The 15,740-nt window shown below is 38.8% G+C and overlaps 1 protein-coding gene across 3 annotated transcripts in view; it reads left to right on the top strand.

Annotated features, from left to right (window-relative positions):
- LOC144215659 (tetratricopeptide repeat protein 28-like) overlaps window positions 1-15,740 on the top strand; it is a 131,519-nt gene that overhangs the window by 80,660 nt on the left and 35,119 nt on the right. For all 3 annotated transcript variants that reach the window (XM_077744729.1, XM_077744728.1, XM_077744730.1), the window contains 3 exons: window positions 2,194-2,341; window positions 7,055-7,327; window positions 8,331-8,461. In XM_077744729.1, coding sequence (XP_077600855.1) covers window positions 2,194-2,341; window positions 7,055-7,327; window positions 8,331-8,461 — 552 coding nt within the window. The remainder of the gene's footprint in view (window positions 1-2,193; window positions 2,342-7,054; window positions 7,328-8,330; window positions 8,462-15,740) is intronic.

Genomic DNA, 15,740 nt, shown 5'->3' with positions numbered 1-15,740 from the left:
TGGTTTGGAGCCCCAGGAAAGACCTCTGCAGTAGAAAATTACCTTTTTCTTGTCTTTCATTTGTGTGTGACGCTTTCACTTTGCCCTTTTCTTCAGTATCCTTAGATTAGTATTCATGTATATAATGAAAAGGAATTCAAAGCAATCTGTGTTTAATGGGAAACGCTGCTTGAATTAACTTGTTGGATTATACAGAAGTTGAAGTTACTGTGTATTGTGTGTGTGCGCATGAGTGCCCGCGTGGGAGTGCAACTGCATGATATGCTGCGAAAGCAGTGGGAGATTAATGAAAGAAAAAGCAAATTTTACACGGCACATTGATTCTGTCATATTTGCGGCTCTGTTTCACTTATGCATTCGTTCTTATACTTGTGTTTGCAATATATTAATATACTCTTGTCTTTCTGAATCCTTTTTAACTGTCTGTAATGGAATATACACAGTAAATGAAAAAGATGCCATTTTTTTTTTTTGGAGGGAAGCAAATCTCATTTTATATATCCTTTTTTTCCCCCTCCCAGTCAAGAAACGCTGCTTGAGAGAATAAAGGCAAATACCTTTTAGAGCGCATATTGTTGGCTAAATCTAATCAAAGAGGGAAGTGCATTTAAATGTCTTTTGTTCCCCTGGGCGGAATATTTGTTGGCCTTTCTACTCTCACTAGTGTGTCCTGGCCAAACTCCACTGCAACCAGATTCAATTATTATTGAACGAATACTCTGTCTGGTGCTTCCACCATATAATAATTGTGTTTGGACAAAGATTAATGCTCTGAATCATGTTGTTATTGTCTTGCCATTTTAAATGGAGTTGTAATGCAAGTGGAGGAGGGCAAGAGTCATGAAGAAACTGGTTGTCAGTGGGCAGCGGGAGATGAGGGAGGTGAACGGCTTGAAAATTAAATAATTACTGCTCTCTATAAATTCAATGTCATGTCTCATTTGTGTTAATCCTTTGGCCCCTTTCACTCTCTGTTTTTCTAACTTCTTAACATAGTGGCTTGTAAAGATGAATGGAAAATGCTCCCGATTCTAATAGCAAATTAGCCCATGTGTCACTTTTGTAGTGGATTCATTCATTAGTACGCCCACATGGTTGACCAGTCCAATGTCGGCAAATGCAGACTCTGATATCTTAAAATCACCCAGAACAGGACAGTTTGGAGCTCGCAATGTGATGAATTGTTAGCTTGTTAGATCGAGGTAGACAGCCCATCCCTCAGCTTCTTCATGCTTGCCTGTTGTAACTATTTACTTACAGCATTTTTTACAGCAAGAGTGTGCTGGCTTTTGGTGGGATTTTGTGGTTTGGCTTGAAAACATAGAGCTGGATGGAGATCAGTTTCTGTGTGCTACTGTTGTTAAGCTCGATCAGAACCTCGAATAACGAACCACTGACTTGGCCAAGGGCATTTTTTACTTTCTTCTGTTAAGTTAATGAAGCAACACGATCCTTCAAAAGTCAGCAATACTTTATGTTCAAGATGGACAATTTTCCACAAAATGAACAGCAAATCCAGTTGCAATATGCCGTGAAAATGTCACGCCTCGCTTTTCTCATAAAACTGTGATATATTTCAAAGCAAAGGTGGGAGTCGGGCTTATTATTTTGATGAACAAGATCATAAAGTAAACTAATTACACGACATTCATTTTTTTGATCTAACCGATACAATTGTCATGGAAACAAAGGGAAGTTTTTCCATCATGAGCTAGACTTTGACTATCACAAGAAAAATGTACACCGCCAAGAATTTTATGTGCTCCTGAATTATTATTCTGTCAACAGTGAATAAATGAGAAATGCAATTTCTGTCTGATTCAAGAACCAAATCAAATATCCGCATATATTGACTGACACACCACTGCAGTAAAAAGAAAAAAAAAACAACCCCAAAAAACAAATATTATCACTTCATCCCAATTTTCAAAACAAAGCAATATTTATGAGGCCTGTGGCATTCTCCTTTTTCTCTTATATACATATTATTTATTATAGAACCTTTACAGGTGTGTGCCAGTCTACTAGGTGGAAAAAGGCAGGTAACCTGGGCGGAACTCTTACATTTATGTTGAATTTTAACTCATTAACAGCAAATACAGTGTTGGATATTTAAAAAATTAATTGTGTCGGTTAAAATACATGTTTATAAGACTGAAAAGTTTATTTTTTTTCTTTTTTGTGTTTCAACAGGCATACTTCCGACAGGGTGTTGCCCTTCAGTACCTTGGCCGCCATGCCGACGCACTGGCCGCGTTTGCCTCCGGGCTGGCCCAAGACCCCAAGAGCCTTCAGCTTCTGGTGGGAATGGTGGAAGCCGCCATGAAATCTCCTCTACGGGGTAAGAAACTCATTAGAATGCCGTTTATACATAGACGAGCGTACGTCAGTCGATACCACCGTGTGTTGAAGGAACCTGTCGTTCTGTCTCGCCATCGCCATAGATTTTGTCCCACACGTGCCTAAATATCTCAAGATTATCCTCCTGCTGTGTCAGTCAATAAGAATGTTTGGCCGACTTTACCTGTCACGATTTACTCATTTTGCGGTAAGGCCGGCTTACGACTGACTGGTGGTGTCATGTACCCCCCCGCCCTCGCCCTCATTCTCCTGCCTGATGCCTCATGCAACTTCAGCGTATCTTATTGTCAGTCGGATCCCATCTTGCAGATAGCCTGTTATCTTAATGAGCATCCAACACTAATGCCATTGTGTGTACTTGGCCCTGACAAAGCAGTTTCCCTAGAGCTGAGTGGATTTATAAATAGTATGCTCAAATTAAGATTGAGACTAAAATGTGTGCTTTCTGTTTATGCATCATTATCATCCGACTGCACTGACCTAACTGTGCATGAGTAATCAGCGCGAGGCGGTCTAATGAGGCTCTCAACAAACCTGGCAATGATTTCGCTTCAGATGACCACTGCAGTAGAATCGAATATGCCTACAGATCAGCATCCCTTGTTTTCAATTCTACTGTAAACAGCTACTGTGCCCTTGTTTAACCATTCAAAATCCAACCAAGGGATTAGTGGCATTGATTGATTTTGATTTTTTTTTATTCCCAGAAGGAAGGTATACAATAAAGCGAATAAAAAAATACAATGACCACTTATAGGATGGTTATAACTGGAAGCAAAACATGAAAATAGCTTGATTGCAAGTGCAGATTGAAGCATCATAGACACGAATGAGTTCCCCCCTCTAGGGCCTTTTAATCTTTTAATTGTTTACCGTATTCTCCCCACAGCCAGTTAAGGACTTCATCCAAGGTGTGTTTTAGAAATGTGTGCAAGGATGGAGGATTAAGAGCAGTGATCCTCTCAGAGAGAAGCTGTCGACACACTGGGACAGCAATCAATGTTAGGCCTGTAAACAGGGAGGATAACCAGCGTTAGTTGGCCAACATCTACTGATATGTGAAAGCTAGACCGCTGTGAGCGGCACCAAGTCTGCCTCAGTAATCCCAGGCTATTACTTATCAACTGGAATAACAAACAGTTAAATCTTCTGCAATTCTTACGTGAAAAAAGGTTTACTTTTGTTATATTAATTAAATATCTAAAACTAAATGTGCAAAATCTGCCTTTTGCAGACTTCAATGATTGATCAGAAATGCATTAGTCAGAGTTTATTCCTTTGACTTGCAAGTAAGTTGTAATTGAACATGAATTGAACATTTGATGGTTCATAGCTGTAGTTATTATAAACACAGTTATATTTTCCACTGTATTTTATCTGTAGTTCTTGGTATCTGGTCCGGAAAGAGCTTTTTCTTTTCTTTCCTGGAAGTATTTCTTTTTTTTACTGCTCATTCTTTTGTTGTTCTGTTGCTGTCAGCAGGATGTTGTTGGAGGCTTCCCAAAAACATTTTTAAAAAAGCCTTCACAACATGTGTCAGTGCCAATTATCAAGGCATTTCTCTTCAAGGACACCATATGGGGTGACTTGATCAAAATGATATCACGCTTAACTTCATGTGAATTTGCCATCAATTTTTACTGTGTCACATAATGTATAATTCAAAGCAATCTTTGACATGCACACTTTGTGTAGATCAAGGTTTCTGCTCATTACACCAGATGCAAGCAGCTGTTATGCTATCATGTGACTCCTTCTGTATTTCACACAACAAAGAACTCTCACACAAGTGGAAAGTAGAGCAATCGCACCTCCAACTCTTTCTGATCGTTGTGACATTTTTTTCCACCCCAATGTTGTTTGCTCATAGACGGGAGAATGAGATGTTGGCCGTTACAAGCGTCTGACATTTTAGAGTAGTTCTACAACTGTGTGGACCATCCAATCTATCTTGATACCTAAGGGCCAGAAATGGTGCAAAAGGCCCATTGACTTGACCGATAAATAAAATTTCGCCTTCAATTTGTACTAAAATGTCCATTCCACATAGCAGCCCCCCCAGATAAACCATTGCAAGAATGGTTTCGCACCATGGCAACTATTGACTCAGCCTGGATAATTTGCCATTTAAGTGAATGTCTTTTAAATGGATGCTGTAGCCAGTGTTCATTATAGTCCAGGACCCTCGAATCAAATCTTAACTACAAAAGCGGCATTAGAACTGACATTGACCAGCTCTAATGGGCATCAACCTATGGCCTAGTATACACACATATATATTGTTTAATCCAACTAGCTTTTTTATCCCCCCTTTCATTAAAAGACTAAAAAAATCGCACATTTAAGCAGTATATCTCACATTTAACAGGTTTCTCTTATTGTGTGTCGAGTAAACCTTTAGATATAACCTAAGCTTGGACAAGTGTCTTGAAAACAACGAGAGGTAGGAGAATGGACATGTTGTCAGAAAAAAAAAAGATTGACCACAGATAAGACAGGATTATTTTTATTTATGGCTGCATTGTAAATTGTCAGTCGTTGTGTTCCATCCACACATTGTGTTCCATCTCACAATGTTTTGTCTCCGTGTATGTGGACTTCCCCCATTCACGTTAGGGTTTTTAGTCGTAAATATTAGACGTGTTCATTTGCAAGATTGGGACCCTGACCTGTATCGGATGCTATTATTGGAAGTGGGACAAACTTCGGACATAAATAATCTTTGACATGCGATGGCATAGCATTAGTTGTCCTCAGTCAGGAAGGGGAAAAATCAGTACAAAAATGGACCAATTAAATACATGTATTTATACTGTCAACTAGTTTAGAAATTGTAAAATTATGTGTCATGCCACATTTTTAAAGCAACCTTTGTACCAAAGGATAACATCCTTATGCTTTCATTGCACAGAATTATTAGTGAATCTATCATTAGTTAAATGAAGTTAGAGTGCAATTACAAAGTTGTTCTCATGGAATAGAGATGCTGTCCTTCATCTCAGCTTTGAATGAAAACATCAATACTTAATCATTTTCCATTCATTCATCGAGTGAACTTTCTTTTGAGAGCAAAGCAGTTGGAGTGGGAAGGCGCCGAATGGGAAATTTTCATTTTCGCCAACATATCTCATTTCAGACCCTGAGGAAATGAAAATGATCCCTGCAACATTTTCTTTGCAGTATAATCATACTCGGTGTAACATAGTTTTGACACTGTTCCCATACTTTGTTAATTGGCCTCATGAGAAATGGACACTATCTTAGCTTTGTGGTGTTAAAATGATCCTTTTGTCTCACTGCACTGACTTTCATTTGGTTAAAACAATCAGCTTGCGATAACAGTCATATCTCAGAGATAACCTAATTCTCATAAATGAGCCTGTGCAATACCACAAATGTGGTGGTTACAGTCATCAAAATGAATCTAACTGAGCAATCAAGTTAAAGTGCTGGAAAATGTTTCCTACTTTATTCATTCTTTTGACCGCAATTTCAATATTTTGCTAACCATGACCTTAAAATGCGACGCATACAGTAACATAGGCTGCTTCACTTTACGCAGTATATATAATGATAGTCTGTTACAAATTTTCCTTATGGAGGTTAGAAAGCCTTTGAATTTAGAGATTTGTGTTTGTGTGTGTAATATTTTATTACCTGTCTTTATGTGATACCATCCACTCGGGATTGTCATAACTATCTGTTCATGAATATGATAGTCATGAATACTTTCCCCGGTACTGGAATCTCCCAATGTTTAATTCATGTCACAGCTCACTGTCACTTCAATAGGCAATTAGAATCCATGAATGGGTTTATAGGGAACCTCTATCTCTAAGCATGACATAATGTCAAGTACACAAGCAGCATTGATGTTCTTAAGATTGCAGATGCTAATTATAATTTTGACTCTCACCAAGCATATTTTATTTACTATAAGAGCCATCAAATACAAAATTCCATATAAAGACAAGTAGCACAAATGCTTATAAAAGGAGATTAAATAATCATATCTATCCCAAAGTAAAATCCATTGTTATATGAAATACTTCATTATAAGTAGTCATGCTGTAATAACAGATTTTTCTAAGATTTATTTCAGAATTTCTACCATTACAGATCAATGCAGTTACACCCTTTATACTTCAAAATGTCGATTTCATCAACAAAAACAGTCTGATGCCGATGTCTGCCAGAGGGCATGCAATCTGAAGGGGCTGTGAATTTCCTATCCCATGCGGCCCAACATTGATTTATGTCATTGTGTGCATTTTCAACCTCTTCAAAGGTCACCTTGTCTCTGCTTTCTATTGCCATGCATCTACCATTTGTGTACAAGATGCATTAGTCTACTCGTCAACTTTATTTTATTTTGTTTTTTAATCTCATTGTCACATATTCATTCAATGACCGCCTACCTTGTGCCTTGCGATGGATGCTATTTTATCTTTGGGTGACGTGCCAAAGTTGGTATTCAGTAAAAATACAAAATATGCTATCAGACGGACACTATGAAGCCATTACTTGAAGAATACAACGTTTGACTTCAGGTAGCACTTTTTGAGGCACCAAACAAAGTTTCCAAAGTAGTATCAAAGCCAGATATTGTTGTCAATCAGCATGTCAGTTGATAGTTTGGTATTTTTTTTTTACCCCATTTCTAATCCTGGTCTCACTCATGTTCCTCCTGCAGAGTCTCTAGAGCCAACTTATCAACAGCTGCAAAAGATGAAGCTGGACAAGAGTCCTTTTGTGGTGGTGTCTGTGATCGGCCAGGAGCTGCTGACAGCTGGCCACCACACAGCTTCTGTTGTAGTTCTAGAAGCAGCTTTGAAGATCGGGACTTGCAGCCTCAAGCTGCGTGGTTCTGTCTTCTCAGCTCTCAGCAGCGCCCACTGGTCTCTAGGCAACACAGAGAAGAGCACTGGCTACATGCAGCAGGACTTGGAAGTGGCCAAGACCTTAGGTAAGATGCCTCACAAAGTCATTCTCTGTAGCCGTAGGTTTTTTACCGTCTGGTCGCACTTCTGTTAAATGCAGAATTACTAACATCACACCCAGTTTTAAATTGCTTCTATGGAACAGAAACCATGAACAAGGTGAAAGGCAAAAGCCTACAATGTCTATGTAAACACAATAAACTCTACCCTAGTCTAAAATCAAATGCCCTTAAATCCAAATCCAACAACAAAATAGCTCACCAAAAACTGAGTATTTTTTTAATGACAACAACTGATTAAATGACATTCTGTAATAACAAATTGTGAGACTGGTTGTTGTTTCCAATCAGATTGCCAATAATTCTCGAAACCACGTTAGGGTAAAGGGCTAAATTATATTGTACATTTTCATTAACTTTCAATCAAGTTTTCCTCTTTATGCAAAGGAACTAACGTCTGATGCTGTTGACGTGTAATGCAACATAAGTAAATAAAGCACTAAGAATTTTTAAAATTTAGTTACACTCTCAAGACAGTAATCAGATAAGTAACTTATGTCTCTTCAGTGAAGTCATTAAAAGTTACTTTTTTTAAGTAGGTAGTTGAATTAGAATCAATCAGGGCAGAACATTCATTAATAGCTCATGATATGCTTTTTATATCCACACAGTGTTTATTGTTCAAATACTTTACTGTAGAAAACAAAAAGAATAACTTTACATGATGGAGCAAAGACTGCAGTGAAACTGGGTTTTTCCAGATTGATCATGCGCACTTGAACTTTACTTGGGACACGTCTAGAAGCCTTGTTTGTAAATCAAATAAGTATGTCCCAGATTAAGGAGAGGTGATTTTAACACACCTAGCCATCAGCGGAACCAATCTACTGTGCAGAACACATACAACATCAATTTTCCCTTTCAAGGGGTTTCCCTGTGGTTGAACTCTAATGGCTAGAAATGTTGGGAAACACAGTCTGCTTTCTAATCACTTGCTTCCCTGAGGATAATGAATCCAATTCATCTCCAGGTGACCAAACAGGGGAATGCCGTGCTCATGGGAATTTAGGCTCGGCATTCTTTTCCAAGGGAAACTATCGAGAAGCGCTGACCAACCATCGAAACCAGCTGGTTCTCGCCATGAAGCTGAAAGACCGAGAGGTAAGGGGCAGGAACACATTAGGATTTTTTTTAAATGGACAAAGCAAGCAACTTTTACAAGATAATAACTAGAGGTGCCAGCATATTTCTTTCCAGAATGTCAGATATTTGTGTGGGTGGCCTTCTGTCTGCTGTAGCATTTTCGAAGCGACTCAAAGGACATACAAATGCTGATGCTGTTTGTCAATATGAGAAAGAGGTATTGAGTTGGAATGAAGGTCAAATTGAATTTCAAGAACAAGGGGATTATTTGTAAATGATCTTTCCATCTTACAAAACTATTCATTTCCTAAAGTATTAAATTAAGGTGTATTTGAGGATGTCATTTGGCCAAATGGAGTTTATTGGGCATTGAAGAAAAAAGAAAAACTGTCCTGTGACGTCCTCTATCCTGTCCTTTGGCCCCTATGGTCATTGTTGTGGGCTGACAGGTGCTTGTATTCCCACACAATTGCCATCAAGCAAGGAGAAGAATGGTCTCCGTTTCCCCTTCATTCCTTATCCTTCCGACCAGGCCTTGGAGTTTGCTTGTTTGTGCTTGTTGATATCACAAGGCATTTAAACAGTCCAGTCAAAGTCTGAACAAAGCAGTAGAACAAAACATTTCAAAAATTAGATCAGGAGTCTCCTTGTCATTCCGCAGTTTCGGGATATTAATAGCGAAAAGAAACATTTATGGCTTCTCGAGTTCAGATTTGGGGTCTGGGTGATCTAGTAATTTATGCAAAGTCTTTAGTTTGAAATACATTCCCAAATTTACTTCATCTGCACACAAGTGTGTCGTATCAATCCATCATTAAGCCAGATATGTACGTTGCCTCTTAGGGAAGAACAATCTGTACACTGCACCCCCTTCAGATTTTGTCAAGAAGGTGATTTTGAATAACAGTAACAGTTAAATAATGTAACGTCCTCATTGGCCCCATTACAAGCCTTCCATCCTTCTCTTTTCTGCCTGAAAGCTCTCTTAATCAGAGTCATATGTGTGTCACACCACCTGGCCTTGCTCTTTACGCACTGTGTCCTGGTGGATTGCTCATTACGTCTGGGTTGGTGTTTTTGTTTCTGGGGTGGACTTTTTATCTGCCCTTTTCGAAGCTGAGGTCACTTCCTAGAGGCCGGAGGTGGGATGTTGTTTCTGACTGGATTTCCTGGACATGTCTACCATTCAGAGGAGAACAAAGTGTCTGAAACCAGTGGCACACATTACTCTCCATTTGTAGTACAGTAACATACTGTATGTACTACATATATAATGTCGCTTCTGGGGTATGAGTTGAGTTTTTTTAAATTTTATTCTGAAGATGCTGACATCCTTAATGAAAGTGAATTTCAAACAAAGCTTCCCTATAAAAAAAATTCCAGTGTCTGTATTACTGTGGTGTTCTCATCTTAAATAGTAGGCTTCACAAGAGGGAGGTGAACCCTTAATTTTGGAGATACTGAGTCGGGTTGACGGCAGTGCAGTCTCTAATTATGTCTCGTGTGATGTTCAAAAGACTCAACAGCTGACTCCCCCGACCCCCAAATTGAATGAAGTGAAAATCACAATCAGGAAAAAGTCCAAGAGACAGAAACTTTGCCAATCCATTCACTCCATTTCTTACCAGCAGTTGCTTTTGTAGCTCTGCAATTGTTTATCTATTCTTCTCTCGCACCATTTGCTGTGATTAACATGCATAAACTTTGCTTCTAACTAATTGACACAGTGTTGTTTATCCTTTGGCTAGATTGAAACTAAATTGATTTTGTTAAACATTAGCTTGTACAATGAGAATGTGCAAACTAAAAAAAAGGAGTAAACAACACACTTTAAAGTGGGAGTTCTTTTTGACAGGGTCAGAGTTCGTCAGTGTGTGTCAGTTTGCACGTAGAGGAGGAGATCATTAAAGAGTCATTAGGACACGGACATTTGGCTTTTCATTCTTTACAAGGGGCTGACACTAATGAAGGATGGCACAGAAGGAAACGGGCATCACTGTCTCTTTTTATTTTTTAGCCCATACATTGCTGATTAAAAGAGATTTCTACTGAAATTCTACTCTTGGATATGAGAAGATGAGATTACCTTCTAGTATAATGAATGATGACATCCTACTTGTCTGTCTATACTTTTGTATAGTTCCATTACATTGAGTAAAGGAATTAACAGTTTTACGAATTCTCCTACGGACTGTAAAACCAGTAAGAAAGCAAGTACTTATGAATAAATAGGTATGAAATACATGCCACAGGGAGATTTTAAAGTCTACAAAGAGTACATAAACTCACTGTGCCTTATTAATGAAGCACCACTTGTTCAGACCAGTGGTTTAGAACACCTATACAGCAGGTCGCTTAGCCACGAAAAATGAAGGATGGACGGCCAGTGTCAACCAATGGCCCATGAAAACAACTGGGAAAAAAGGATTGGTGTGCTTGTGTGCTTGTTTGTTCACAGAAAATGGAAAAACTAGCCATTTTCTTGCAGTTTTGGTTATATAGAGTATATTGTGTTCAGGATTTAGTTTTAACAAAATAGTATTCACATCCAAGCACTACTGCGCATGGTGAAAACTCAGGCTTTCACTGTTGATAAGTTAAGTAATTGATTCTATAATATCGCAGCGTCTGTTTTTTTTTCACTTACTGCTGCAATCAATGGCAATGCTGAGGGACAGATTAGATGACAAATAAAGAGTGACACAGTCACAGCACACCACTCACTTTCTGCTGTGGTGCACCTTATTTTATGACTATAGATGAGAGCCAATAGACCCAAAGCTATTGCTCATGATTGGACTACAGGGATAGAATGCCTCTAGCAAATTTACAATAAGACATGGCAATGAGAACATCAGAAAAATGTTGATCATTACAATCTTTCTCTTTTATCCCGGCAGGTAGATTGAGACGGAAAAAAACAGAATTTGATCACTAGTTTCTTTTATAAATGTCTGATGCTAAGGTACGGATGGATTAAACAAATTCCGGCAGAGCGTTACTTCACATGGTTTTGATTTAAATGACTCACTCGTCTGTAGCCAAGAGAAACAAATGTTTGGAGTGACCTCACAAAGCTCATGTTTGGGAGAATTTTAGGACAGCCTGAAAGTGATGCAGGAAGGAGACTAAAGTGTGAGATTAATTTGTTATCTGATCTCATGAGCCTAATCCTATATACTGAGCTGGTGAGTCATTTTTATGTGTATTCTCATCCCTAGCCTCAGGGTGTTTTAAATGTTATTAACCAACAACTGAAATAGATTTGTATCTTTCCACTTCGAACGTAGCGGCTAAACCCAATACTGTCTCCTTCTACTCCCCTTTGTCCTCTGTCCAGTCCGGTCCTCATCCAGAATGGCCAGAGAGCCATTTAAAGCCACATCCCTCGCTCCGTACCAATCGATAGAAAAGCTGTCAGCAAGATGAATGGGGGTTTTAGGAAGTCCATTTTAATGAGGGGAAAAAGAGAGGGAGGAAGGGAAAGAGATGTACTAGGATGGAGGGGAAGAGTCACAGCTGGTATTTATGCATAAAATGAAGCAAAGGGTGAAGGGAAAAAAATCAAGGACAATAACTAATATGTTTATGCATGTATTGAATATGTAGCATTATGAGCTCGCTGTATAATAGTCTCTCCAGTGACTGATGAATAATTGTAAGTAGTGTATTGAGTTAGTTTAGCAGCAGCAGGATCTAGTTATTGTGGTTCGATAATATTGAATGACATGTATTACAAACCTAGGCAAAAACCTTCATTAAAGTGGGCAACACTTTGGGATAAAAATGTGTTGTTTTGGGTCTGAAAGATATTTTTAACTCATTTTTGTCCCAGTTTTTCTATAACACTTGTTTCTTTTCCTCACAATTTACCTTCTCACATTGTTGTTATTGCATGTAATCCAAAGAACCGCCTTCCAGAACTGAAGCATTTGCACTGTTGGTCCAGGCATATTTACGTTTAAGAGATGTAAACATGGCTTCTTGCTCTATTTGGTCGTTTTAGTAATTTACTGGAAAATCAAATGTATATGTTATTGGAAGGAAACCTGCTTGTTAATTAGGAGATGATGGCAAAGGTTATTGGACCAGTCGGTGGTGTAGACATCAATGTCAAAGATATTTTTAACTCATTTTTGTCCCAGTTTTTCTATAACACTTGTTTCTTTTCCTCACAATTTACCTTCTCACATTGTTGTTATTGCATGTAATCCAAAGAACCGCCTTCCAGAACTGAAGCATTTGCACTGTTGGTCCAGGCATATTTACGTTTAAGAGATGTAAACATGGCTTCTTGCTCTATTTGGTCGTTTTAGTAATTTACTGGAAAATCAAATGTATATGTTATTGGAAGGAAACCTGCTTGTTAATTAGGAGATGATGGCAAAGGTTATTGGACCAGTCGGTGGTGTAGACATCAATGTCCTTTGGGTACTGCTCTGGCTGGACCCTGTTTTAGCTCACTGGAGCAATTTCTAACCCTGATTAGTCACCATGACTTTAGAAAAGCTCGTCTATGCATCATTTCTGTTCTGCTTTTGTAGGCAATTGTACATATAAAACAAAAAACACAAGCAGCCAAGCACTTTTCTTCCTTCCTTGAAATCAGTTGGAGAAAGTAGTTCCTTGACTTTCTCAGCTATTGAGTTTTTCGTTTAATTATTTAGTTTCGGAGCTACTGGAGTACTTCTCACTGCTCTCGCTTTTGTTGAAACAGACTTGCGATCAAAGAATTCAGATTTTTTTTTTGGTTGGACTGTTTCCTTCTTCTCCCGGGTGTCCGCATACAGTGGGATGTCAGAGACGTAACATTTAGGCATTTTGAGGAAATGGTCTTCTTCAAGGCTCCTGTCATTGCGCCAAGGACCAGGATTATAATAGCTACTTAGTCTGGCTCAGTCCAAGCCTCCAAAAAATACATATGCACTAAGATATTCTTTCATTCAACACTCAGTTTAGCTATTGTTCCCTGTTAAGGCAGTGTCAGCATTCTTGTCCCTGTGGCACCATATTGAGTCCTTCTCCAATCTCTCTTGGATGGGAGCCTTCTTACTTTATGAGGGGGTTTAATGTGTCTTTGTGGAATGAGCTTTGAGAAAGTAATAAAATGGATTGAAAATACGAGGCCCCAAATGAGAGAAATGAAAGCACTATGTCTTCAGAGGACACAGCCCTAAGGGTTCTACCTATACAGTGTGTATACCATCCACTACACTCAGAATGGTCTCAAAATAAAACTTGTGACAGGCTGTTGCTGGACTCAGGACGGCGTCTTTGAATGAAGCCATGTGGCACAGCGATAGTTAAAAATTCAGTCACGAGAGCAAAGGCAAATGCTTCCTGGGTATTTTATTGTGGCACAGTTCACTTAAGAAAATTTTGTTGCTATTGCTGGTGCTGTTATCAGATTTAATTGCAACTTGTGGCAAGGACATGGTTCCCTTGTGGTGCCACATCTTGGTACACTCACCCAAGCACAGGCTACACCCCAGATTTATACACACAAATGCACATATCCAGTTGTTGTCAGTTCTATTTGCAAAATCAACAAATAGCTTGTTGTAAACTGTAAGAAAAAAAACTGTTTTTAAGCAATGACCACTATAGGTGTACTGTTATTTTGAAATGAAACTTGAATTAAACTGTCCCCTTATTCTAATAAAGAAACCAATATTATATTTGAGTGTTTAGCAGAAAATCAAAACCCAGTTTGTAATATATTGTGGGGGATATTCTACTGCAAATTAAAATAATATATGTCTTCTTTAGAGACAACATTTACTTGCTGCTTTTCTCTTGATGAGGAAGTTAATGTGCAGTATGTTGTCCATCTAATGATTTCTGTGGCAAATATGTGCATATGCACGTGTTTGACTTCATCGTCATTCGTAGAGGCTTAGCGTGATTAGAGCAGCGTGATCCTCTGAAGAGTTAATGATGAGAAGCGGTTGCTTCACAGAGGGCAATCACAACCCCTTTCCTATAGCATTTGGGGCTTATCTTTATCCATATATTGTGTATGTCTTCCTTAATGCATGCCTGTTTATGTACTGCATTGGTTTTATATATGTGGAAACATACATGACTATGTTTTTTGCCATTAAAGCATTTTTTTAGAGTTGGTTGTGAGTACCATAAAGCGTAAATATGATTCTATTGTCTGAGTGCTTGACGTTTGAGGGTTTATAGACAAACAGAGCAGAAGACATAATTATACAGCTTCATTATGCTAGTTTCAAACTGACAGATTGCTCAAGCACAAGGGGGCTGTTCCTTTTGCTTCAGTTCAGGACTACATGATGTTCTATGGAGGCCAGTGGCGTCTCTCCCATCCCTGCACGCCGGGGGTTCGTGTGACAGGCTTAATGACACTGTCGGGGTTACGGTGTATCTTCAACTCATTTTCCAGTGTGATTGAAGTTCGCCATGGGTAGCATTTCATCAGTGCTGAGCCGACAAAAGGGACCTTTCCAGTGTTGTCTTACTATTTGTGCAAGTGTGTATATGCCCCCAGCGCTGAAGAGATGCAAAAAAAAAAGCCTTTATGGCTGTTATATGGACTGTGTCACAATCGCACTTTCACAGAGATGATGAGTTTTGTAGAGGCTTGTCTCTAGCGTGTACTCCACTTGTTTATTACCAGCCATATATACACTGCAATGCCTTTCCTGGAAACATTAAACAAAGTTGTGTGCACAAATAAGATTCTATGTTGAGATCATGGGAATGGTACTAGGTTTTCTTTCTGTGGTATTACCTGATTGAAAAAAGGAACGCATGAAAAATGATTGTGTGGTTCAAGAAGAATTATACTATCACTATAGGAAAAGTAGTGGTTTTTTTGGGGTTGATGTTGATGTTATCTAGGCCAACTCATTACGTTGGGCTTAACTATGGGCCTTACGATGTTTGAATGAAATAATTATAATATTAGGGAATGGTTTTATAAGCCACCCAGTTCTACATCTGGCAAATTGTGTGCCCATTGCATTAAATCCAGGTGACATTTTAGACATTTAAATTTCCCAATAAATTAGACCATGTGGTTTGAGCAAGCAGCTGTAGAATGAATCACATGATAATTGTTGATTGACTCTATTTCATTTCCTTTTGCTTTCCTTTCTTTGCTTATACTCCTTTTCATTGGTCCCTCCAAATCTGATGGGTTAAGCATATAGAAAGGCAGTGTAGCCCACATCTTGTAATGGTAGGGCGAACAAACGTGACCCTTGATTGCTGCATTGGTCCAATGTGGCAATGCCAATGAAACAGACTGGAAGCCAAACTGGTGTTTTCT

This window comes from Stigmatopora nigra, chromosome 22, assembly GCF_051989575.1.
Source record: "Stigmatopora nigra isolate UIUO_SnigA chromosome 22, RoL_Snig_1.1, whole genome shotgun sequence".
NCBI classification, from domain to species: Eukaryota; Metazoa; Chordata; class Actinopteri; order Syngnathiformes; family Syngnathidae; genus Stigmatopora; species Stigmatopora nigra.
Note: the sequence above shows the minus strand (reverse complement) of the source record. Positions and strands in the feature narration are given on the sequence as shown.